At 49.0% G+C, this 26,046-nt stretch overlaps 1 protein-coding gene across 3 annotated transcripts in view; it reads right to left on the minus strand.

The window, feature by feature from the left end:
* Positions 1-26,046, minus strand: part of BICRA (BRD4 interacting chromatin remodeling complex associated protein) — an 82,858-nt gene that overhangs the window by 8,318 nt on the left and 48,494 nt on the right. For 2 of the 3 annotated variants that reach the window (XM_063112319.1, XM_063112321.1), the window contains exons 2-7: positions 19,278-19,378; positions 17,124-17,169; positions 16,966-17,008; positions 14,850-14,915; positions 11,706-13,664; positions 10,969-11,145 (exon numbers count right to left, since the gene is read on the minus strand). In XM_063112319.1, the coding sequence (XP_062968389.1) occupies positions 10,969-11,145; positions 11,706-13,664; positions 14,850-14,915; positions 16,966-17,008; positions 17,124-17,164 (2,286 nt within the window). In that variant the 5' untranslated portion in view covers positions 17,165-17,169; positions 19,278-19,378. Of the gene's footprint in view, positions 1-10,968; positions 11,146-11,705; positions 13,665-14,849; positions 14,916-16,965; positions 17,009-17,123; positions 17,170-18,938; positions 18,963-19,277; positions 19,379-26,046 lie in introns of those variants that run through there. The other variant, XM_063112322.1, reaches the window with a different exon arrangement.

Here is a 26,046-nt window from a genome sequence, read left to right on the forward strand (position 1 = left end):
ATCGCCTACACCTGTTCCCCCACCTCATCCCCTCCACCTATCCCACCTGTGCCCCCACTTTATTCCCTCCACCTGTCCCCCATCTGTCTCTCCCACCTCATCCCCTCCACCTTGTCCCCTCACCCCATCTCCTCTACATTTCTGTGTGCTCTGATCTCATCCCCCTCTTCTGCCCCATTTGCCAGTCCCTCAACCCACCTCCCCCCGCCCAAATGAAGGCAAGCCCTGCAGGGTTGGGGGGATTGGCAGCAGCGGAGGAAGCGGCAGGAGGGGTGGCACACCAGCTGCCCAGCGTGAAGGCGGGAGGGCCTGGGAGCAGCGAGCACAGCAGCAGGGGGAAGAGGGAGGGCAGGGCAGCATCTCCACTGCCAGCCCCTGCCTGCCTGTCCGGCTAAGTAGAGGCAAACAGACACCGGCATGCCTGCCCACAGCTGTGTGCTGGGGGACCCAGGGGAGAAAGGACAAGAAGGGCAACTGAGGGGGCAGGGGCAGGCCTGAGTTCACAGCCATGGAAGGTGGGGAACTCTGGACACTGGCACCTGAGTCCCGGGCCTCCTTCTAGGTGTCCAGGGGCCCTGCCTCTGTGTGCCTGTGTGGCTGTGACTGCAGACCTACCCTGGGACCACATGAGCTTGCAGGTTCAGGCATGCGCGTGTGGGCGCAGATTAGACTCTGGCCAAGGCTGTGTCTGCAAGTGTGCGTGACCCAGGCGCTAGTTCTACAACAACCCAAGGTGACCTCACCTAAAACACGCCTCAGCCCAGGCATCTTACTCCTTTAAACTCTCCTCAAGAATCGTAACCACTTTGTAATCAGTGAGCACCAGCTGTTTCCCCCAAACTAGGATGGCACCTTCACGTTCACTGTCACAGAATCTGCATCCCAGTAACAGCTCATGCTGATCCAGCACGGACGGCTGCCACCTGCACCAACTCATGTGATCTCTTTATGGCCCTGAGGGCAGTGATAACACTGGACCCACTTCACAAGTGAGAAACTGAGGCCAAGGAGCTAAAATGACTGGCCCAGTCTCCAGACAAGGAGAGGCAGAGCTGGGCCTGGAGCCTAAGTTTGCGCTCATCGTGCCCTGCTTCCTACCACGCAGCGACTTCTAGCTGATTCTCAAAGCTGACTGAGGAGGACCCGGGCACAGAGGGCTCAGAGGACCTGCCCAAAGCCACCCAGTGCTGCCAACCTCCAAAGCTGTGCTCCTTTGAGCTTCCAGAGTAGGCTGATTCAGATTTTAGAGTTACCACTAGCTTTAGCCCCCAAGTCCCAGGACCCTTCCAGCATCCCTTCCAAGCTTGGCCCTGGATAACTTCTAGCCATTAAAAAACAAAACAAGGGCTGGCCTGTGGCTCACTTGAGAGAGCGTGGTGCTGACAACACCAAGTCAAGGGTTAAGATCCCCTTACCGGTCATCTTTAAAAAAAAACACACACACACAAAACAAAACCAAAAACAACCCAATTGGTCAATCGATCGATCCAGACATCCCCAAAGGTATCACCTCTAAGGAGAGGTCAAAGGGGGTGGCCCTTGGTCTCATACGTGGCTGGTGGAAATGTCCCCTGGATAACCCCTCTGGAAACCAGTTTGGTCTGGGGACTTTAAAAGAGCCACCATCATTAACCTGGTAATTCCCCCTCCAGGAATCTGTAATAAAGAACCATAAGGCACTTGTTCGTGAGGATATCCACTGTAGGAGTATTTACAAAAGAAAAAGGAAAAACAACCCAAATGGCCGAGGGCAGGTGAGGAGCTATAAGTGAGTAAGGACAGAGCAGCCCACTCGACACTACCCTAAACATGCTTCCAAGGGCTTAGTGCGGTGGCCACACAGCGGTGCTCCAGTGTTAAGTGTGATGGTAGAATAATACATTACACGATTGCTGGGCAACTGGTTACATTTGATTATAGTGCATTAGATAATAGTACTGTGTCAATGTCAAATCACTGAATTCTATAACTGTACAAGGGTTAAGTAAGTCTTAGGTCCTTGTTCTCAAGGGCTGAAATACTATACTAAAATATTAAGGAATGAAAGGGGTGTGATGTCTACAACTAACTCTCAAATGATTCAGGAAAAAAACAAAAAGTAAGCATATTGAGAGAACTAAGGATAAAACAAGCATAGCAAAAGGTTTACAGTGATGGGTAAATGTGCTATGATGGCCGGCCTCCAAGATGGCCCTGGGTGATTCCGCCTCGTGTTCAGTCCCCTCCCACACTGTACCAGGGTGAGTCTCTGTGACCAACAGAAGTTGGCAGAAGTGCTAATATGTCCCTTCTGAGATTAGGTTATGAAAAAGACTGCAGGTTCCAGTCAAGATGGTAGAATAGACAGTCCCCAGTGTCACTCTCCCACAAATCAACCAATTTACATCAATAAAAATGTAACAGCCGAGCTGGCGCCCCTGGAGCTCAGGGGAAGAAGAGGAGAGACCTATGGAGTTCATGAAGGTGGGAGAAGCCACGATTAGAGAAAGAAAAAACTGCTCTGAGCGTTTCGGGCCATGGACGCTTTAATGCTGGAACCGCAGAGCACATGCAGCAGGAGCCTGCAGAAGCTGCAGCTGTGCCCTTCAGATGGAGTTGCTTGGAGGCGGCAGGGGAGAAGAGGGCCTTGGCAACCCCCAGGACAGCAAGACCACTAATAGGGTTCCTGTGGACCCACACAGGAGCGAGGAGCCACAACTGAAAAAAGGGAGCCATTCAGAGGCCGGTGAGTCATCGCAAGAGACCAGCACAGGGCCCATCCAATGGGAAGTGTTTGGAGCATAGGTGGTGGGGGAGATGGGCCCACAGGGAAAACACTGGGACACAGCAAGGACAGCCAACCCACCCCCCAATCAGCACAGGACCACTTAGAGGTGACTGGTGAGGAATGCAGAATTGCATGCGGGGCAGTTTGATGAAAAAACTCAGGCCCAGATCAGAGTTTCTACACAACCCAAGTGCACCAGGTCTCTGGAGAGCCAGAAGTACCTATTAAGGTTAACCTTTAAACCCTGAGCTGCACAAAAAGCCTTCCCTAAGGAAACAGCAGCAAAGCAGCAATTTAGCTCAATGACACAGCTTAAGTACTAGTCCACACAGGAAGTTCCCTCGTTTTAGAAGTAAGCAAAGGACAATAAATTAGTTCCAGCCCAGGCACACCACCAGTGAACCTGGGGACCTGGGGCATGCAGCAGAGGACTGGACACCCCACCCACAACCAGGCACACCATGCCAGCACCTCAAGACCTGCCCATTGACCTGAGGCATGGAGCCAGGGACCAGACCCCCTTCCCACAACCAGGCACACCACACCAGTGCCTCAGGGCCTGCCCAGAGACCTGAGGCATTGAGAAGGTGACTGGACCTCACTCCCACATCCAGGTACACTGCCAGTACTCTGGGGCCCCACCCGGGGGCCTGGAGCATGGATCAAGGGACTGGAACCCCCCCCCACAACCAGGCACACCATGCCAGCACCACAGGGCCCACCCGGGGACCCGAGGCATGGGGAAGGGGACCAGACACACCCCACAACCAGGCACACTGCCAGCACCAAGGAGCATGCCAAAAAAATCACCTCCATGTGGGTGGCCCACCACAGCCACCACAATAACCACGGCTGCTGCAAAAGTGGCTAGATGCCACAACCACCACGCAGATGGTCTGCCAACCACTGGAGTGAATTGACACAAGGAGAGTCACCAGTAGAGATAAAGAAAAGAGGATATCTCTCTCCACAAAGCCCATTTCAGAGTGACAGAAGAAGCATCTGCTCTATGATAATATTGGGGGTTCTGATCACACCTCTCAGCATTGGACAGATCATCTAGGCAAGAAATCAACAGAGTAACCATTATTCTTTCAGAAGGAGAAGAAATCTAGGGTAATTAAAGGGGGAGGGGGAGGGGGAAGGAGAGGGGGATGAGGAGAGATTGGACAAGGGGCATAAAGAATAATTACGATTTGTAACAATATACTATATTGTGCTATATATGTGCTAGTAATATTGATTTGATCAACACATCTCAATGTTGAACCCCCAAAATATGTATAATCAATTTTGATTCAACAAATAAAATAAATAAAATAAATGAAATAAATAAATAAATAAATAAAGACTGCAGCTCCCATCCTAAGCATTCTCACTCTCTTTCTATTGGATCATTCACTTTGGGGGCAGCCAACTGTGGTGTGTTATGAGCCGCCCTTTGGAGAGGCCCACACAGGGAGGAACTGAGACCTCATGCCAACAGCCACATAAGTGAGCTTGAAAGCTGATTCTCCAGCCTAGTCAAGCCTTCAAAATACTGCATCCCTGGCTGACATCTTAACTATAACCTCATGAGAGATCCCAAGCCAGACCACCCAGCTAAGCTGCTTCCAGATTCCTGATCCTTAGAAAATGTGAGATACATTAATGCTTGTTGTTTTAAACTGCCAAATTTTGGGGGTGATTTATTACATAGCAATAGATAGCTAATACATCTAGTTAAAGAGTAAAGAACTCCCATGAGTTCTTTGTACTATTCCTGAAACTTTTCTATATGTTTTAAATTATCTTAAAATGAAAAGTTTAAAAATACCCCCCAAAATTTTACATCATTCTCATTAAAATTTCAGACACACACCCACACACATACTCCACAAACTACATCACAGGTCAAATGACATACTAGGGGAAATATCTGCAATTCATAGTACAGACAAAGCTCATCTCTCTCATATATAAAGAGCCTCTAGAAAACAATAATAACACCTGGTGAGAAAAAGGGGGCAAAGGATATGATCAGACAGTGCACAGAAAAGGAAATTCAAAAGGCTTGAGTATTTCAAGAGATGGTCAACCTCACTTGTAAAAATAGAAACGCACATCAAAAGCACCTTAGCGTACCATTTTTCACCCACCACATTAGGAATAAGCCACATGGCTAGTAAAGACATTCATATATATTGCCGTTGGGGGTCTCAACTGACACAATTTGCTACAACTCAAAAGGAATGCAATTCAGCGGTAGCTATCCAAATTATAAATGCACATTTGCTTTGATCCAGCTTTCCAGAAGTGACCAAATACACCCGGCACGTATGGGAAACAGCAGATGAATGAGTTGTTTACTGCAGGTCCGTGTGCAGGGCCAAAGCCTGGATGCAGCCAAGTGTGCATCAGTGAGGCATTTCCTGGGGAAATGAATTACAGTCCATTTGTACAGAGGAATATCTTCAAGACTGTAACAGAAGAGCAAGGAAATTCTCTAAGTGTATAATGTTATATCTTCTGGGTACAAATGGGAGAGAATTGCAAATGTGTATTTGCACTAGGTTATACATGCACAAAGAACTGGAAGGACATACATACAAAAAAAAGTTCCTGTGGTTACCTGGAGGCGGCATAGCAATGAGGCAGTAGTGGGCTGATGGGGGGTAGATCACTTTTCCCTGTACTCCAAAATACTTTTTGAAGAGAGAACCATGTGAATAAAATATCTAACTAGAAATTAAAAACATTTTAACGGAATTGGGGGGTGGGGAGGAAAGAAGGCTAAAAAAACCTCTCCATACTAAAATGTTACTAATTACAGGTGATTTATTTTTCTTCTTTGCTCTGTTCTGTATTTTCTAAATGAGAATGAAATTACTTTTATAATCTTTTTTTTTAACTCCCATATGAGTGGATTGTTTACCAAGAGATTTCAATTGCCCACGTGTAGGTGGCAAGATGCTCAACTTCACACACAATTAGAGAAAAGCACTGGGGGTGAGGGGTGCATGTGGGGTGATATTTTCCAGCCTGGCAAAGGGCAAACCAGTGCTAATCTGGTGTCAGTAGAGCAGGAAGAAGCCTTCACTGGCACAAACCTTGTAGAGGAGCAATTGTATTAGCACTTTCTCTAAGATTTTTGGAAAGTGCTGGATCCAGCAATTCTATTTCTAGAAATCTACCCTACAGGTACTTTCACATGTGTGTGGAAAGCGTGGGTACAAGAAATTTATTGAAGTGTTGTTTGTAAACAGTGACAGGGAAATCACCATAAGTGTTCATGCACAGGGAACTGAGTAAGTAAGTCATGGTGTATCCATATAATGAAATACAGCAAAGACATCAAAGGAAAGAGACCAAGTCCAGTCTGCCATCTGACTTTGCTACATTTTGCATGGCCTACAAGTTAAGAATAGTTTTTATATTTTTAAGTGGTTGGGGGAGAACAATCAAAAGAAGAATTAAATTTTGTGACTTATGAAGATTATATGAAATTCAAATTTCAGTGTCTATAAAGTTTTATTGGAACATACCTGTGCTCATTCATTTACGCATTGTCTATAACTGCTTTTGCACTATGACAGAGGCTGTATGGCCCGCAAAGCCTAAAATGTTTACTATTGGCTCTTTATAGAAGGTTTACCTAGAAAAATAAATAAGATAACACATAGGAAGTCTGCCCAGCCTCTTTTGCTTCGTAGCTCTTTCAACATGCCCATCCAGGTTCTAACATATATTAATATTAACATGTTTTGACATATCATTAACATATTTTAATATTAATATATCTTTACATATATTAATTTATTTAACCCTCCTAATTCTATAAAGTGCTGCCTTATCATCTTCGTTTTACAGGTAAGGAAACTGAGGCACAAAGAGGTAAGCAACTTAGGTCACAGAGCCTGTAAGAGATAGCCTTGGGATTTCAGAGTCCTGTTCCTATCTCCCACACTACAATTCTCCTGGACAGTGATTTGCAAACTGCACATAGTGCCCATTAGTTACAGCTCAAGTCGTTTTAGAGGGCTGTGACCAGCATTCAAAAACAACAGAGGAAACAATAGAAAATATTGGTGTGTATCACACATAGTAATGATAGGTATCATTTCACAAAACTTTTGTTTCAATGATGCATGTGTACATATGTGTATATACACACACACCCACACACACATACACACTCATACATATATACACACACATATACGTATGTGTGTCCTGGGTGTTGACCTAAAATGGAATAAGAATCCTGGGTGGTGGGTCAAAAAACAGTCTGAAAGCCAGTGCTCCAAGGTATATTGTTAAACAAGCAAAGCAAGATGCAGAACAACACAGCCACTGTGCTTCTGTTTGTGAAAACACAAAGGAAAAATGCATGTACACACACACACACACACACACACACACACACACACGGCTGTTAAATTTATTTGGGTCCAGAGTTCGCAGAGTTCAGACAGTGAGGGATTCCTGCATATGCACAGAACAGAGGTTCACAATCTGGGTGATTCTGTCCCCCACCCCCAAGGGGACACTTGGCTGACCACTCATCCACCCAGCCAACCACATACCCATCCATCCATCCATCCACTTGCTCAGCCAACGCACATTCATCAGGAACCTTCTGTCACACCAGGCACTGTTGCAGGTGCAACTGCTGCACAGAGTCCTCTCTGAGCCTCGCCCGGCACTGGCCTGCGTGTGTGTGACTAAGAACCAGATCGTGTGCGTACCTGCCTTTGCACAATGACCTTCTTTCTCAAAGATCATCCACAGCATCATTACTCTCACTGCTAATGACAAGTGTCTGTTCGTTGAGTGCTGGCTCTGTGCAGAGCCATCGTGTGAGGCTGGTGGCCTTATTCCAATTTTACAGATAAGTAAACCCTGCCTCAGAGAGGTCGATTAAGTACAGCTGGGATGCACGCCCAGGTCTTTCTCAAGACCTTAGGTGTCTCTAGCAATAAATTCTGAGGGTTTGAATCCATTTACCAACTGGGTAACCTTGGCAAGCTAATTAATCTCCTTGTGCCTCTGTTTCCTCATCTGTAAAATGAGAATACTACCACCAACCTGATGGAGTTCGTTGTGAGAGAATGCTTGTAAAATGCTTAGAACAGCACCTAGAAACAGTAGAAATGTTACTGTTCATGAAGTTCTTCCCATAATCCCCTCTTCCTCATGCCTCCAATCCTTAAGCAAGTTCCAAACTACCCATTCCAACTTCAGCTTTGCTCCATCATCACTGCTACCACCCTGGTCTTTGAGCCACTACCATCTTGTCCCTAGAGGTCTACAACAGCTACCTCATGGTCTCCAGACTTGCACTTTTGCCTCCAACCAAACCATTTTCCAATGGCAACCAGAGGGATCACATAAAATCATTTAATTAGATCATGTGACGGCCTAGCTTGAAATTTTCCACTGGTTCCAGGTGCAAATTCTTGTGGTCCACAGGGCTCTAATGATTTCTCTGGCCCTATCTCCCGCCCTCCCTCCACCTTATTTGCATTCCTTGGACTGTTGTCCTGTGGGTGAATCGCGTCTCCTCCCCTCTGATTTCACTGTGACATACTCGTCACAGAGCCAGCACACAATGGGCACATATGTGTGGCTGGGTTCATTTCTTCATTCATTTATTCAATTAACATTCACTGGGTGCCCGCTATGTGCCAGGTGCAGCAGGGACAGAACAGACAAAACTCCCTGCCCTGCTGGGGTTTACATTATGGTGGGGAGAACGAGACAGTAAAAAGGAACACACACAGCGGGTCAGTCGGTGGCAAGTACTATGGAGAAATACATAGCAGGAAGAGGGCTGGGGCTGCAATTTGAGATGAAATGGCTGGAAAAGGCCAGAGGGAATAAATAGTGTGACCAACTCATCTCAGTCTATCCAAACTGTCTCAGTTTTAAAATGGAAAGTCCTGCATCCCAAGAACCCCTTCAGTCTGGGTAACCTGGGACAATTGGTTACCTTAGCAGTGAGTCTAGAAAAGTATCTGGCACAGAGTAGGTGCTTGACAAATATCTGTTGAAGGTACAACTTTGAAATGGTAAGAGTACAAATGCACTCTCAACAGGGTCTCAACCACACTGCTGAGGAAGGGACCCATACCACCCCTATGTCACAGCTGAGGACAGGAGGAGGATTACAGAGAGGAAGTCACTAGCTGGGGGGGGGGGACCCAGGCCTGTGTCTGACTCGTTCTACAAACAGTGCTTCCATCTTGAGTCTCTCAGAGGCCAGGAGGCTCCTCGCCCCTCGTCACCCCACCCCCAACTCCTGCTTGTCTTTCCTCTGCATATAGAAATGATCAGGAGCCATCTTGGCCCCATGTCCCTCTGGATGGCAACTCTGGACTGGCCCCATGCCCTACTGCATAACAACAATAGCAAAAAAAAAAAAAAAAAAAAATAGCAAACATTTATCAAGTGCTTACTCTGTGCTAAGCATATATTAACTCATTTACTCCACTAAGTGCTACACCACCCCCCTAAACATCTGCTGATGGAAGGAAGAAACTGGTTGCTCAAGGTTATACAGTAAGGAGCAGAGCCTAAAAGTGAAATCATGGCTGTTCACGGCCAGAGCCCAGGCTGACTTCTGCCACACTGGCCCTTGCTAATGTTACTCCCTCTACTTTCTACCTATCCACTGGTCCTTTTTGAATGGATACAATATCCACTCCTCCAGAACAAAAAGGTAGACCTTCCCAACCTCTCGTGTGCTTATGACTCATAAGACAAAAGGCAATTTTCCTAATATGTAAAGAGTTTCTACAAAGAAACAAGAAAATGACCAGTGACCCAAAATTTTAAAATGGCAAAGGGTATGAACAGATAATTTCATAGAACAGAACATACAAATAGCTCAATCTGTGAAACTCTTGCCTGACCCCGGCCACAATAAAGGAAACACAGATTAAAACAAAACAAGGTACTCTTTTGACCTATAAGACTGACCAGATTCAATACACTGGTGAGGCTGTGGGAAAATAGGTACAAATCATATGTTGCTGACAAAGGTTAAACCCATCTTTACTCCATGGAGGGCAATTTAGCAATACCTGTCAAAATACAAACACATATGCCTTCAGACCCAGCAATTTCTCTTTTAAGAACTTATCCTAGGGCCGGCCCCGTGGCGCACTTGGGAGAGTACAGCGCTTGGGAGCGAAGCGGTGCTCCCGCCGCGGGTTCGGATCCTATATAGGGATGGCTGGTGCGCTCACTGGCTGAGCGCAGTGAGGGCAACACCAAGCCAAGGGTTGCGATCACCTTACCGGTCACAAAAAAAAAAAAAAAAAAAAAAAAGAACTTATCCTACAAAATGACATTCATGCAAAGTTATTCTTTGTAGCTTTGATCATAATAGCTAAAGGTCAGCAGTGACTAAAAAGCCCAGCAAGGACTGGCTAAATAAATGACTGCATCCATACAATGAAATACTATGAAGTCATATAAAGAATGAAGAAAAATCTCTGTAAGATCGACTTTTAAATGATAAAAGCAATGTGCAAAACTGCACACAAAGGGGATGGCTGGTCACCTCAATTGGTTAGAGCTGGTGCTGATGACACCAAGGTCAAGCATTTGGATCCCCATACTGGCTAGCTGCCACTCCACACCTCCCCCCCAAAAAATAAAAACTGCAGGCAGAGTATGCTATAATTTTTGTAGAAATGGAAGGAAAAGAATATCTATGTGATTTTGTTTATCTACGCACAGAAAAGAAATGCAGAAACCACCTTGGGGAGGCACCTAAGGAGGCAAAGGTTGAGGAGAGGGGGCTTTTCACCACATGAGGGGTTGTTTAAAAGTTCATGGAAAGATTCGTGTTATCTTTTAATTCTATTTTTCCACAGACTTTTTGAAAGACCCTTATATACCTCTTTATATGTTTTGAAATGTGAACTATCTGAATTTATTACTTACTCAGATGTGAAATTATAATTTTAGAAAATAACACATTTCTTGCTGTGTGTATCTTGCTTGAATACTGTCTAGAGTGTGGGCTCCTCCAGGGCGGGCCCTGTTCTCAAGCATCCATGACTGTCAGGAGACACTTGGGAAATATGGGGGTGGGCGGTGCCATTTCCCAAGTCAGCAAGACAGAGAGGCAGGCAGGGCAGAGCAAGGAGAGCAGGCAGGAGGGGGCGAGGCTGGGTCTGCGCTGAGGACAGAGGCTGCTGCGGTTCATCTACCTGGGGGCCTGGAGCCGGGGAAGCCTGGCTGTCAGGGGCCTGAGGGCTGAGGCCAGCTCCTTTGGCGACAGGGGTGGCTGGGGCTGGGTCTTGGGTGGGAGGCGGGGCGCTGACTATGACCGAGGCAGGCACGGAGAGGTGGGGCCCCTCTGCGGAGAGGGGCTGCTGGCTCCTCTCCTGCAACGGGCGGCCCGCACAATGTCAGAAGGCCACCCCTATGAAACCTCCGCCTCCCCCACCCCCAGATCCCCACCCCCAGTGATGCTCCCAGGCCTCCAGAGAAGGGGGTGGTGGGCAGCCAGGTGGGTGGGGCCCTGGGAGGCTGGGAAGCTGCAACGCGGGCAGCTCTTGCAATCTCAGCTCCCGTCAGCCTGTCTGCCAGTTCTATCTCACCCTCCCTCTCTCCTGCCCATCTGTCCGTCCATCCATGTCTTACCCACTCCCTCTTTGAGATCCCTCTCCTTGTCTGTCAGTTTTTGTCAGTCTGCCCCTCCCCTTGTCTGTCTGTCAGCCAGCCAGCCTGCCAATCTGTCCCCCTGCAACTCAGCTGGGACCCTATCCTTCAGGCCTCTCCTAGGGGCCCCTGTGTCTGGAGCACCTGTGCCAGCACTGAGATGCTCTCGCCAGCCCACAAGACCCTCCCACAGGCTGCCTCAGCTGCATCCCATTTCAGCTCCCCCAAAACTCCTCTCCCACCTCCAGCCCCTGCTTCCCTGCCCCAGCCCAGTGCGGGTTACCTGGGGCAGGAACATCTGCAGGGAGTCCTGAGTGAGGATGGCGGTGGCTGTGGCAGAGGGTGGCTGCCCCAGGACGATCTTCTCCGGGCTGGATGCCAGGCCTGGGCTAGGCTGAGGGGTGGTGGCCTGAGGTGTGGCGGCAGCCTGAGGGGTGGGAGCTTGTGGAGGCTGCTGCGCCTGTGGCTGCTGGAGTCCCAAAGGCAGTGGCGTGCTGACCACTGGGGGTACCTGGGGGGTGGGCTGCACCGTGAGGACAGGCGCGGCCTCACCAGGGGCAGCAGCAGGGGTGGCAGGCTGCACCAGGCCATCAGGGGTGTTGAGCATGGCTACAGCGCTGGGGGGCAGGGTGACCCCCTGGAGGACGGTAGTGGCAGCAGGGCCAGCGGGGGCCGGCTGGCTCTGTGTGGGCAGGCTGCCTGCAGCCAGAGACACAGGCATCTGGAAGAGTGCTGGCTGGCCCACCTGGATGGGGGCGGCCGAGAGGATGTGGGCGGCACTGTGGGCCCCCGAATGGGGAGCCAGCACAGGGCCCAGGCTCAGAGGGCCTGCCAGGTTCTGGTTGGTGAGGATGGGGTTTGCAATCAGCTGTCCACCTGCGTGGGGGGCTGCGGCTGCCAGGATCTGTCCTCCCACGCTGGCCGGCAGGGCTGAGAGCGGCTGAGGGAGCTGGACTGCAGGCGTGCCAGGCAGCAGGAACTGGTTCTGGCCAGGTAACATGTGCTGTGCAGGGATGACAATGCTGCTGCCTTGATTCAAGAGGTGAACACTCATGGGCTTGCTCAGGGTCCCAGGGGGCTGTGGTGGGGCCACTCCCGTGGTGGTGGCAGGTGGCTGCTTGAAGACATTCGCCTGCAGGGCAGGTGCTGGGAAGCCCGACAGCACCACATTCTGGCCTGCCTTGCCTGCAGCCATGAAAGTCAGGTTCTGAGGGGCCTTGGGCTGCTGTGGGAGGCCCCCTGGTTCGCCCTGAATGGTGAGTGTGGTGCCTGTGGGGGCGAATGGTTTGGGTGTCAGCTGGTAGAGCTTGGGGGGCAGCACGCCAGCGGGCTTGGGCTGGATGGGTGTGGGTGTGCGGTGCAGGATCACATTGGGCGCTGGAACCAGCGGTGACGTGCCGAGGCCTGGGGCCACTGCCAGCGGCTGTCCTGAGGGCGCCCCACTGGCCACTGCTGTGGCAGCCCCCGCCCCTCCAAACACAGAGTTCCCATTGAGTGTGGTGGCCACAGCGGCTGGGAGGTTCTTCTGGATGACAAGTCCGGCCCCCTGGGGGGAGACACCAGCTGATGCCAGGGTCACTGGTTCCGAGGGACCAGCTGCAGAGGCTAGGTAGCCGCTGACAGGCACCTGCTTGGCCAGGAGCTGGGAAGTGGGTGGGTTGAGTGCCATGACGGGCTGGCCCACCACCTGGATAGGTGCCAGCCCAAGGGTGGCCGCTGTGGCACCCCCAGGGCTGCCATTGGGCAAGCCCTGGAGGCCCGGGATGGGCTGCAGGGTCACATTGCCCAGGCCCACGGGCTGCAGGAAGGGCTGGACACTCAGTGCCTTGTTGACCATGTCCTGGGGTGGCACCAGGGCCTGGTGGGTCAGCACAGTGGGTGGGGCCTGTAGCCCCAGCAGGTCAGTGCCACCTGGGAAGAGGGCCTGGGGCCCTGCGGCCACAGCCGCCCCTGCAGCTCCCGCTGGGCCTGCCCCGCCATCTGCCGGCTGCAGTGTGGGCAGCTGGAAGGGGCCCAGGTCCAGCTCAGCCTCAGCCTCGAGAGTCTGCTCAGTGATGTTGGCTTCCTGGAGGCTCTGCTGAAGGATGTCACAGGGCTGGTCAGTGCCCCCGCCACCCCCGCCACCGCCCCCTGTTGCAGGTGAGCCCAGAATATCATCTTCCAGGAAGTCTAGGTCCACGCTGGGGGTTGGTTGGCTGGGCTCCGGGTTCAGGTGGTTGCCGGAAGCTTCTTGCACGTGGAGCTAGAGGCCGGGAAAGGTGGGAAAGAAAGAGCCGGGGTTAGCAAGGGCCAAGTCCTGGCCATGGCTGCAGCAAAAGATGCTCAGGTGTCAAGGTAGCAACGTTCAAGAAAGAACATTCTGTCTGAAAGAGGCTGGACCTGGGAGTAAATCCCAGCTTTATCAGGACTTAGCTGTGCAATCTGGGGCTTGCTTAATCTGACCTCAGTTTCCCTATTTGTACCCATCAGCAGAACATAATAAAAACAGTGTTTTAAGTAGTTGCGCAGGCCCACAATACTTATCTGTGATTCCCAATCCTAAAAAGCTCTGAAAACCAAGAGTGGTTTCATTACTCTTGGCAGCAAAACCTGACCAGAACAGATAGGGTGCTTTTGGTGAAACACATTTACCCAAATAATGTGACTTCAAAAGTTTGGCTGCAGAAAGGCCAATGTGTGATGTTATCCATGGCCTACATACCACATCACCTTTCCAAATCTGAAAAATTCTGAATTCTGAAACATTCCTGGCCCCAAAGGTTTCCAATAAAAGGTTGTAAAGCTCACAGGAGCAACAGCAGCAGCTACCATTTATGAGCCTGTGTACCAACTGCACTGTGAGTTCAACGTTTCTTAAATACTTTTCATGCTGTCCTGGACCGCGATCCAGGACACTCATGTATAAATATATGTATGCACATCTGGGCAAAGCTCCACAAGCAATACTATGCCCATAATCTGTAACCTCCACTGATACCTCACCAGAAAATACATCAAAACCTGTAGTTTGAAAGACTCTTGAGTTAATCCACATAGAGGGCCTTCACTGTCCGGGTGGAGACTGAGGTCTGCAGGTGAGGAGACCTCTCCCCGCAGGTCACAAACACACCCATAGCTGAGCCAGGGCAGGACCCCAAGCCTCCCCAACATCTCACTCTCCAGAGGAGTGTCTCCCCGTGAACCCCAGAGCAGCATCTGCCTCAGTTCCCCAGAACCACTCCGTACCAAGGCCTTGAGGACCCTCAGCTCCTTCTCCAAAGGGTCTACAGGTCATGGCCAGCGTTACCCCACACTGAACTCCTACCCTCCTCCTATCAAGGCCCCTCAGAGAGATGAGCCCAAGCCTCCCCTCCTGCCCTTGGGGCTTCCCTCCTGCTGGCTGCCATCCTAGCAATTTGATAGATGACTGGGAGCCACAGCTACTTACCCCAGGACCCTCATAGAAGGCACTTTGGGCCTCCCCAGGATTATCCAGGAGGTCATCACTGTCGAGCTGCAACAAGACCCGCCCCCACCCAATGTCAAAGGTCAGTGGTGGCAGGCCCGTATGCTACAGTTGAAACCAATTTAGGGTTACTCAGGACAAAAAGATGAGGAGTGAGGTGAGGGGGTTGGCAAGAGGTACAGGATACTCCAGCAAAAAGGCCCCAAAGAAAAGGGCCTGGCTGCATGCTTAAAACCCAAGGCGCCCCCACTCTGAGGCCCCGAGCCTGTCCTCTGAAGCTCTCCTGACATGCTGCCTTGAACTTGAGACTCCTGCCTCTATGCCTTTGTCCAAGCTGTGCCCCCTACCTTTTGCCCCTTGGTTTCTCTGTCACACATGCCACCTCCTCCCAACAACCGCCCATCCTTCTTTCTAAGTCACTCCCTTCTCTGAGAAGCCCAGGCACGTCCCACCATCTGGACACCTAACATACTATGCTGTGCCCATCTCTGGGGGAGCAGGGACCTGCTCTGATTGCCAGGGGCATCTTTAGCACCCAGAACAGGCCCTGGCATCCACATAAGTACCTGGTGAATGTTTGTCCCCAGCTGAGGCCTCCCTAATTTCTCTCTCCAAGTAGATGTTTCTGCAGAACTCAAACTTGTATATCCAACAGCCCGACCTGGACTTCTGGAATCTACCCCAAACTCCCAATCTCAGAAAACAGTACTGCAATCTACTCAGCTGTTCAAGCAAAATCCAGGGGTCTTTCCAGACAGTCTTTCTCCCTTGACACCTAATCTACCTGCAGGTCTAGCTGATTCCACCTCCCAAACAGATCCCAAATCCAGTGCCTGGCACCTCTTGCACTGCCTGCACTGTGGCCCAGGTCCCCACCTTCCTATCACACTCACCTCCTCTCCACAAATTATTTGATACTTCTCCTTTCAAGAGGTGGAGCTCAATTCCCCTCCCTGAGTGTGAGCTGGACTTAGTGACTTGCTTCTAGTGAATACAATGTGACGGGAATGACAGTGTGTGCCTTTGGAGACTAGGACATTAAAGGCACGGTAGCTTCCTCCTTGCTGTCTCTCAGATCACTCGCTCTGGGGGAAGACAGCTGCCGTGTTGTAGGGACACTCAGGAGCAATATGGAGAGGCCTATGTGGTGAGATATTGAGGTCTCCTGCCATCAGCCACAGGAATGAGCCCTTGAGGCAGCACATCCACCAGCCCTGGACAAGCCTTCAAATGACAACAGCCCCAGTCAACATCCTGACTGCAACCTCATGAGAGTCCCTGAGCCACAACCACCCAGCTAAGCTGCTCTCAGATTCCTGACCATCCAAACCTACAAGAGCTCTAACAAATGTTTTAAGTGGTGACATGATGGGAACATTTGTTACACAGCCATAGATAACTAATATGGCTTCTCATGGCTCAACAGACTTCCACTCTTCCCCACTGTGTTCCATTCTCTGGGGCGCACATAAAATACAGCATTTTTCTTTTTAGTATCCCACCAGAGCTGCCTGTCACATTCAGAATAAAAGTCAAAACACCTCTATCAGAGTCCTCTAGGACTGCATAGCCTGGTGACGTTTGTCTACTCCAGTCTTGCCTCCTATTAGTTTCCCCTTTAGTTCAGCCCCCCCGGCCTTCTTTCTTTTCCTCAAACATGCCAAGCACTTTCTTACCTTTGTACCTGCTCTTTCCCCTCCTAGAAGCACCACAGTCACCACCCTTTGACCCTTCAGATCTCACCTTCAATGTCCTCTCCTTAGAGTGACCCTATCTACTACTCTAGCTAAAGAAGCCCCCGAACCCCATCCGTTTTCTTTTAAACCACTTTTGTTGTGCAAGTGACATTATTACTTTTTATCATACTCTGCATAGTGCTTTCCACCATCACCTTCATTAAGTTATTCGTTTCTGTGTTTACTAAGACGTATATGGTGTGAGAGAAGGGATTTGCCGTCTGTTTTGCTCATATGAGACAGCTCATAGAAGGCACAAGCCAGATGTTTACTGAATCAAGGGGACATATCTCTCACTGTCTCTCGCTCCCAATTCTACAGTCCCCTAGCCAGGGAACGCCTCTCCCTGCCCTAGTACTTACCTTCTCAGATCCATGCAAGAAGTCATTGAGGGCCTGAGGGTCACTGAAAGAGAGAAGAGCAAGAGATACCGAGGAGATGAGGAGGTGAGGAGCTGGGGACGGAAGGGGGAAGGGGACGTTCAAGACAGAGGGCAGGGGGTGGGCAGCCCGTTACTCACCAAATTACGTCTAGTAAGCATCTCCCATCCTCATCATCCATCGCCACTGGATGGGGTGGGGTCAGGAAGAGGGCAAGGAGACAAGGTTAGATTTTGGCAGCTTGCCCGGCCCCCTCCCTTCAGGGGAGCCCCCTGGAAGGGTCAGAGGGTCTGTTCTCTTCAGTCCATGAGGATAGGTGGGGGTGGGGAGCAAGCACCTCCCAGGTCTCCTCCTAGCCAGAGACAGCCTCCTTCCCTCCATCCACTCCCCTCCCCCGAACTCTCCCAGCACCTGATGATGATGATGATGATATCAACCAAGACTAAGTGAGCCCTGCAGGTCCTCTACTAAGTGCTTCACACACATTCAGCTCAATGACTATCACAGTGTCCCATGAGGGGGACCTCCCACACATATTCCAGCTGAGGAACTGGAGGCACTGAGGCCACCATTCCCTGTCTCCCACTGAGAAGTGGCAGAGCCACGCCTTGAACCCAGAACCCAGCTCCCAAGCCTGTGCTCCTCACCACCATGCTTTCCTGCCCCCTTGAACACAGGGCCTGGCCCAGCACGTGCGTGGCAGGGGTTCATCCTATGCATGAATGGGTGAAAGAGTGAATGAGAGAGTGAACGGAGGCAACAGGAAGGGCCTTGTGGCCCAAGGCTCTGCGTCCCCCTTGCAGACATATACAGTGTGGTTCTCAGGAAGGGAAGGCTGACAGGAGAACCAAAGCAGAAGAAAGGGAGAGGGACTCACAGCAATGGGCACTCCACCTACGCAAGGGAAGCCGCTGGCGTGAGGCTGACCCCCACTGTCAGAGCGAGGACGATGAGGATGGCTAGTGTTTGTCAAGCACTTGGCATGCACCAGGCACTGTCCAAGCACTTCACAGATGTTAGCTTGTTCAAGCCCCATGCGGAAGGGATGCGAGTCCCATTTAACACAGGGAGACTGATGCTCTCTGCATTTGCCTATCTGCCCTCCCGCCCATCTAGCTTTCCATCCCTCCACACATCCACCCATCCCCTCATCCCCCAACCATCAATCTGCCCACCCATCCATCTATCCCTCCAAACACCTATCCCTCCACCTTTCAAGCTTCCATCCAATCACTCATCTTTCCCTTCTTCCTCACAACCAAACCAACCCATCCTTCCACTGACTCATCCTTCCATGGCCCCACACACCCTTCTGCCATCCTTCCTTTCCAATAACACAGACAGTATGTGAGAAGAAAGAAGACACAATCCCTGAATGATGCAAATTTACACCTCAGGATCATAGAGTTCTTACCCTCCCTTTTGGTGGGTGGGGGGCATGGGGCATGAGGATGTGGTGACTGTCACGGATTACCCCTTCCTACTCCCAAAAAACCCCCCCCACACAAAATCTTACATGCGCCCTCAGCTGGTTCATAACCCCTCACCCCAGCAGCATTCTCTGAATTCCCCAGTGACTTCCTAATTGGCACCTCCAACTTCCCCTATCCTCAAGTGCTCTGTGACATAGTGAAGAATCTCAGACAGGGTCCTCCCTGGTAGGTTGGGGGTCTTCTCTGAACAGTGCCTTGGGGAACCTGATGACACCTAAAGATCCTCTTGCCAGAAACATGCATGTGGGCAAAGAATGTTCCACATACTTTCCCAGGATTCACAGATTCCCTCCACACCATGCAGCACAGACAAAAATACACGCATCCTCTGAGCCTCACACACCAATTACCATCCCTATCAGAGCTGGCCCTGGGGACTGTCCCGAGAGAGGCCACTCCTCGGCTCTTGATGCATTTGGAGGTGGTGAGGACATGCTCTCTGCTCCCCCAATCCCAGCCCACCTATGCTTCCTTCTTCTCCCTGTGTTTCCAGGTCTGTGGCCTATGCACCCCTGCCCTCTCCAACCAGCTCATGGGGGGTCATGAAAAGGCAAGATCTGCAAAGAATCTGGAGAAAAGGAGAAAGTGGGGAGGAAGGTCCTGCCTGCAGCTGGCATGGAGGCAGATGGCCCAGATGGCCCAGTGGGCCCAGCCTGGATAGGGAAGAACTGAAGGATGTGGCTAAGCCAGCTCTGCCAAGATGGAACATTCCATTCTCTTCCAGGGGCCAAGTGGGCCTGGGTAAGTGGAATGAGGGACAACTGCCCCCCTGGGAGTAAACTGGGATTCTTCCCTGGTTACCTGTGCTACAAACGAATCATGAAGGGAAGGAGGGGATGTCCACTCCAGGTCTATGCAGGGGCCCCAGCTGGGGACTTGGAGAGTGTCCTTTCGGGGGCCAGCTGTGGAGACAGAATGAGAGAGAGGCTGTGAGTGAGAAAGCTAGTAAACAAGATGCAGTCCGAGACAGACAGACAAGCAGAGATATGGGGGTGAGTTTGTGGGAGAGAGAGGGAAGGACTAAGGGGAGGGGGAGGACAGAAGAGCAAGAGAGAGGGTCAAAAGGTGATGTCAAAAGGAAGTGAGAAATCGGGCCGGCCCGTGGCTCACTCGGGAGAGTGCGGCGCTGGTAGCGCCGAGGCCGCGGGTTTGGATCCTATGTAGGGATGGTCGGTGTGATGGAGAGCTGAGCGTGGTGCAGACCACACCATGCCGAGGGCTGCGATCCCCTTACCGTTCAGGAAAAAAAAAAAAAAAAAAAAAAAGAAAGTGAGAAAGGAGAGGACAAGTACCATTTTTAAATCACACAAAACACACTATACATTATCATATGGACTATGCATATAGTGTAGATGCACCACACTATAGCATGACATTATACTGTATTATTTATTGGCACTTCAATCTAATAAAATACAGCCAATTCTTGCTGTTTGCAGTGGTCAGGTTCCATAGTCACTGTGAACACTCAGTCAGCAAATACTGAAGCACTGCTCCTGGGGGAAATGCTGGGCTAGGTTCCCGTAAGCCTCTGGCCACATTCTCTTCGATCAATACTTAACACCGGTTTATGTGTGTTTCTGTGAAAGACACCTTACTTAATATATAGTGTTGATTCACTCACATTGAACTCACAGCCAACAGCACTATAACTCACACCTGAACGCAGCTTATCTGATGCACGCAGTTTCTGAGCCTCCTTGCACTCGGGACCACTAGACGGCATTTCAGCACTATGCTTGGGGGACAGTTTGAACAGCAAAATCACCGAGCACTAAATAGATTGTGAGAAGGACACTAGTTTACAACATGAGCTGAAATGAGAAGGCAGAGTGTTGCCTTGTTTAACCTCCACTGGGACCGTGTGAATTGGGTGACTCAAATTTCTGTAAATGACTGGGAAGGTGCCATTTTGGAGTTTCAAGTATTAACAAGTAGGCAGGCAAACTCACAAATAAGGAATCTGTGAATAACAAGGAGTGACTGTAATAATGGTGACAAATCACACTGATTGCGGGCCCAGGCAGTGGTTTAAGGATTCTACGTGTATTAACTTACTTCATCTTCTCTAAATCCCCACGAGGCAGGTGCTTTTACTATCTCTACTCACAGATTGGGAAACTGAGGCTCAGAGAGGTTAGTAATGTGTCCAAGACCCCATGCCCAGTAAGTGGCCAGGCTGGGATTTGAGCCAAGGCAGGCTCACTCCAGGGTCCCCCCTACTTAACAATACCCCACAGATGACCCTCTCCATCATGCTATTTCTCTTTTAAGATCTAAAGCAAATATGGCAAAAATGTTAAGATAACATCACAAGGCCGGCTGACAGGGGTGTGCATGTCTTTGTTATCATTTTAAGAATCCTTGGGATATTTCAGATTTGAAAAAGCAACAGAGAGTGGTGTGGAAGAGAGAGGAAGGGCAGGGGCACTGAGCGGCTTCCCCTCTTCCTCTCAGGCCCCAGATCCCGGAAAGATGCCTGGAACACGGGATCCTTTCCATGTGGAACCAGGTGCCCTGCTCCTGGCCTGGAGGGGCTCATAAACCTTCAAGGTGGCTTCACATTCGTTCTTCTTTCCTCCCTGGCTCTAGTTTTAGATGTGTCCTGATCACTATAAACTTCATACCAGCAGAATTAGAGACAGGAGGTGGGCGTTTCCTGAATGGGGCTTCTCCAAATGGGGTCCAAGGTTAAAGTTCAAGAGGAAGGCTCCAGAATTCTCTGTGAGAATTTTTCATTCCGGTGTTTTCATTCCAATGTAACGTTACAGAGATGAATGTGGAATTTCCTGGGGAAAGGGCAATGTTCTGCACTGTGATTGGGATGTGGATTACATAAGTGTTCAAAATTTAATGGCTCAGATTTGTACATTTCAATGCAAGTAAATTTTACTTCAGAAAACTGTAAAAAATAAGTAATAATCATGTAGTGGTAGTGAGTGGAAGTGGAGGTGAAACAAGACTGGCAGGATGTTGGTAGCTGTTAAACTGGCCAATGTGTACCTGGGGGCTTCCGTATACTATTCCACCTACTTGGTATATTTTGGAAAGTTTCCATAATAAAGGAAAAAATATGCCAATAACAGGCAGGTCTGGGGCTCCTCTGAGATGTTCCCCTCTCCAGTTCAGATGCCTGTGCATCTATGTATACCATCTGGTTGACACCAAGAGGCGCAAGCGTGGGGAGCAGCACGGGTTCTGGTGTCAGAGTCCAGGCCTCAAATCCCCAGTCCCCCATGAACAGGCTGGGTGACCCTGAGCAAGTGACATTGTCTCTCCAGCCTCAGTGTCCTCATCTGCAAAGAGGGTATAACCAGTCCCCACCTCTGGAACAGCACGAAGCACAGGGTCTGACCTGTGTTAGTGCACAGCAGATGCTGTGATGGATGTTACTGCTATAGATGCTACTTGTGAGGATTATTAAATGTCGCCAGCTAATGAGAAAAAGTTAAAGGTGCAGAGGCTTATAGCTTCCACCCTCGCACCTCCCCCCATCTTGCCTCCACACAGTCTCACACTGATTCTTTGGATCTGTCCTGGACCTAGAAGGTCAGAAATCAGAAGGGGCCGTTGTTGCAGCTTTTTTAACAACCCCCTACCCCAATTCCAGTGCAGCTGACATTTCCGAAGTGCCGATGCTGCCTGCCAGCGCTCACAGTGGGAATCAAGTCACCTCAACCATTTCTGCAGCTGGGTGTCCTTCGTTACCATCCCAGGGCTGCCACTTCCCAGCGGTGTGCCCATCTGTGCCTCAGTTTCCCCATCTGGAAAATGTGGATGAGAACAGTATGTTCCCCGTAGGGTCGTTACATATTAACATCTTTTAACCTTACAGGTCTTAAAGTATTTTGTAAGCAATAAATATACTAGTCGTAATCATTTTAACTGCCATGGCTAATATTATCCAGTGTGGTAACTCCAAAGCTTTCTACCCACTTCCATTTGCAGCGTGATGCCCTTGAGTACATTCGGAAGGGTTTATGGATCATCTGTTTTAGCCAAGGGTTATGGACACAGTCCTACTGAAACCACCAGTCACCTAGTCTCCTTGAATCCTTCCAAACATCCTGGTATTAACCCCATTTTCTAGATGAGACAAAAGAAGCTGAAAAGGGTGGTTACTGGGAAACTATGAAGTGCACACTGCTTGCCCACCCACTTCCAGCTAGCCAAGTGTCCCTGCAGCTCTCAACCCAGCAGGCAGAGGGAGCCTTTAAAGATGCAAATGAACCCACCAACTGTTGAAAGACAGAGTTTGAATGCTGCCTGGATATTTGATAATACTAAGGAATCATGATCAGGATTACAGGTGTACTAACAGCATCATTTTTTTTTTCTTTAAGCAGTTCTTACCTTTAAGAGCTACATCCTGAAATATTTAGGGATGAAATTATAGAATGCTTGCAATTTACTGTACAATAATCCAGTTGTGGTACTTAGGGGGCCATATAGACTTGCGCTGTCCAATATGGTTGCCACTAGTCAGTCACATGTGGCTATGTACGTTTAAGTTAAAGTTAATTAAAATTAAATAAAATTAGAGCAAAGCACTTGAATAGACATCTCTCCAAAGAAGACATACAAATGGCCAATAAGCACATGAAAAGACGCTGAACATCACTAATCATTAACCAAAACGCAATCAAAACTACAATGAGATACCACCTCACATCCATTAGGACGGCTACTATAAGGAAAAATAAAAGAAATAAGTGTTGGTGAAGATGTGGAGAAAATGGAACACTTGTACACTGTTGGGAATGTAAAACGACACAGCCACTGTGGAAAATACTTCAGCGGTTCCTCAAAAAATTAAAAATAGAATTCCACGTGATCCAGCAATTCTACTTCCAGGTATATACCCTAAAGAATTTAAAGCAGGGTCTCAAAGAGATATTTGTACACCCATGTTCACAGCAGCATGATTCACAATAGCTACAGGGTGGAAGTAGCCCAAGTGTCCGTCAGTAGATGACTGGATAAACAACATGTGATATAGACACACAGTGGAATATTAAAGAAATTCTGATATACACTACAACATGGATGAAACTTGAGGACATTATGCTAAGTAAAATAAGCCAGTCACAGCAAGACAAATATCACATATGATCCTACTTACATGAAGTACCTACAGTTATCAAATTCAAGTGCTCACTGGCCGCATGTGGCTGGTAGCTAATGTATGGCATGGCATAGATCTGGAACATTTTCATTGGGGCAGGAAGTTCTTTCTATTGGGCAGCACTGGTCTGTAAGAGCAGTGGAAAACTTTACACTGTGCGAGTTAGTCGTGGTGGGGTGGAGATATGTGTTTTACTATTCTATTTTGTGTACATTTGTCATTTTCCATAATGAAAATTTTTTAATTAAAAATATTTTAATATCAAATATCATGTTTTTCCGATGGTTTGTTTACTATCTGTCTCTCCCACCAAAATGTCGGCTTCACCAGGGCAGAGACCTTTGCCTGTTTTGTGCCCTGTGAATCCTCAGAGCCTACAGAGTGTGCAGCACACAGTAGGAGCTCAATAAATATTTGTGTAATGAACAAATGGATATGCAGAGGAAGTTAAACAAATCCATTCATTCATTCAAGGGGCAGGCTGGTGAAAAGGGCATTTATTAGGTACCTATTGTGTGTCCACCATGGGGAGAGAGATGACAATACCATAAAGAGCAAAAGCAAGCCCAATCCTTGGCCTTGGGGAGCACGGCCTGTGGTCCTCAACCAGGGGTGGCACTGGACACCCCTCCTCCACCCATGTACATACTCAAAGCCTTTTGAAAAAGAGCCAGCGGCAGGGGGAAGGACGGACAAATAGTGTGCATAGGTGCCACACCCAAATTGTCAACAGCACACCTTTGATGAGCGGTGATGTGGAAGACAGGACTCTTGAAAATGTGTTCACCACCCCTTCCTGTGGGTAACTAGAATGAAATGGGACTGGGCATATTGTGTCCCTCCAGAGCAGAAGATTTAAGAGGCCTCACATGGTTCCGCCTGAGTCCCAGAACAGCACAGACATGTGGACAGAGCCACAACCAATCGATGGGCGTGCACATGAGCAAAAAATGAGCCTCTGTCACTGTGAGCCACTGAGAGCTGGGCACACTCCTTACTGCAGCATCACTCAGCTTAAGGTGACTGGTACCACTGGAAGAGCCCACAATGCCTGAATGCTTCCTGCATATCAGGCCTTGTGCTAACTCCATACCCACTGATTCTTCCCAATCCCAAGGGAGGTAGGAACAATGCTGACTCACTTTTTATAGGAAACAGAGACTCAAAGGGGGTTAGGACACTTGCCCCAAATCACACTGTGGGGTCAGAATTTGAACTCAGACCCTGTGATTCTGAAGACCTCCATCTTCACCACCATGCTATAAAAAGCAGGAAAGGCTGGGCCTGACAACCACAACCAGCTTGAGAGAACAGAGATGACGCAACAATGACAAAGTGTCCTTCCAGAAAATCGTGTGAATTCCTCCTCCACTTGTAATGCAATTGGAGTTTTGCGCTGTCATCAGGAGTTCTGCGGAAGCCAGACTGCCTAGCAGGATATGGAATTAAAAGTCTGTGCTAAGCTCCCAAAACAGGCTAATTTTAACTTCCCAGTACGAATTTTAGTTACCCTCAGGTTACTTGCAAGTAATAAAAATGAAACTCTACAGAACTGTATCAGTTGCTGGTAGGAAGTGAAGAGGATGTGGCAAAGTCTGTTGCTTTTCCAAACACCACTTCCCCACCTCTCCTCCTTCCTTGCTCACACAAGCCTGATGCTGCTCTGGATAACACTTGCCAACTCCAAGATGTAAACAAAGACTGTTCTGAGCCAATCTTTTTCAAACTGTGGGTCACGCCTTTGAAGATTGTGAAATCAAATTAGCAGATTGTGACCAGGAATTTCTTTTAAAAATTAAATAGTATAGAGTAAAATAGGATGGAATAGAATAGAAAATATTAAAATGCATCACACATAGTAAGGGTAAGCATTAGTTTGTGAAACCGGTTTCAATTATGTGTGTCTATAAGTGTGTACTGAGTCACATACAAACATATTCTGTACTGTGAACTGTGGTCAAAATGGCCTTAAAATAATTGGACTAAGCCAGAGGCACTCCTATCTACTTTATCAGACATTCACTTTCTCAGCCTTCTTTGTGGCTAGAGTAGCCATGGTTCTGCAAATAGTAAAAATCAAAGTGCATTAGCTCAGTTGGTTAAAGTTTAGTGTTATGACCCCAAGGTCTAGGGTCCAGATCTCCAAACTAGCCAGCTGCCAAAAAAAATAAAATAAAGCAAAGTGTATAAACTCTCACTGATCAATGAGACTTTTGGGGAAGACTCTGTGAGACTTTGGGAAACCTTTTGTCCATAACTCAAAGACAGAGCTTCTCCAGGAAGAGTCTTTTGTGTCCTGCTTCCAGTTTTGAATACGATTGAGATGACTGAAACTGTGGCAACCATTTTGCAATCACAAGGCAACAAACCTGAGGCTGATAAGTCCACCTGCAGAGGATGGCTGCTGGGAGGAGAGAGAAAGACTGAGTTCTTAATAACTTCTCC

This window comes from Cynocephalus volans, chromosome 10 (assembly GCF_027409185.1).
Source record: "Cynocephalus volans isolate mCynVol1 chromosome 10, mCynVol1.pri, whole genome shotgun sequence".
Lineage (NCBI taxonomy): Eukaryota > Metazoa > Chordata > Mammalia > Dermoptera > Cynocephalidae > Cynocephalus > Cynocephalus volans.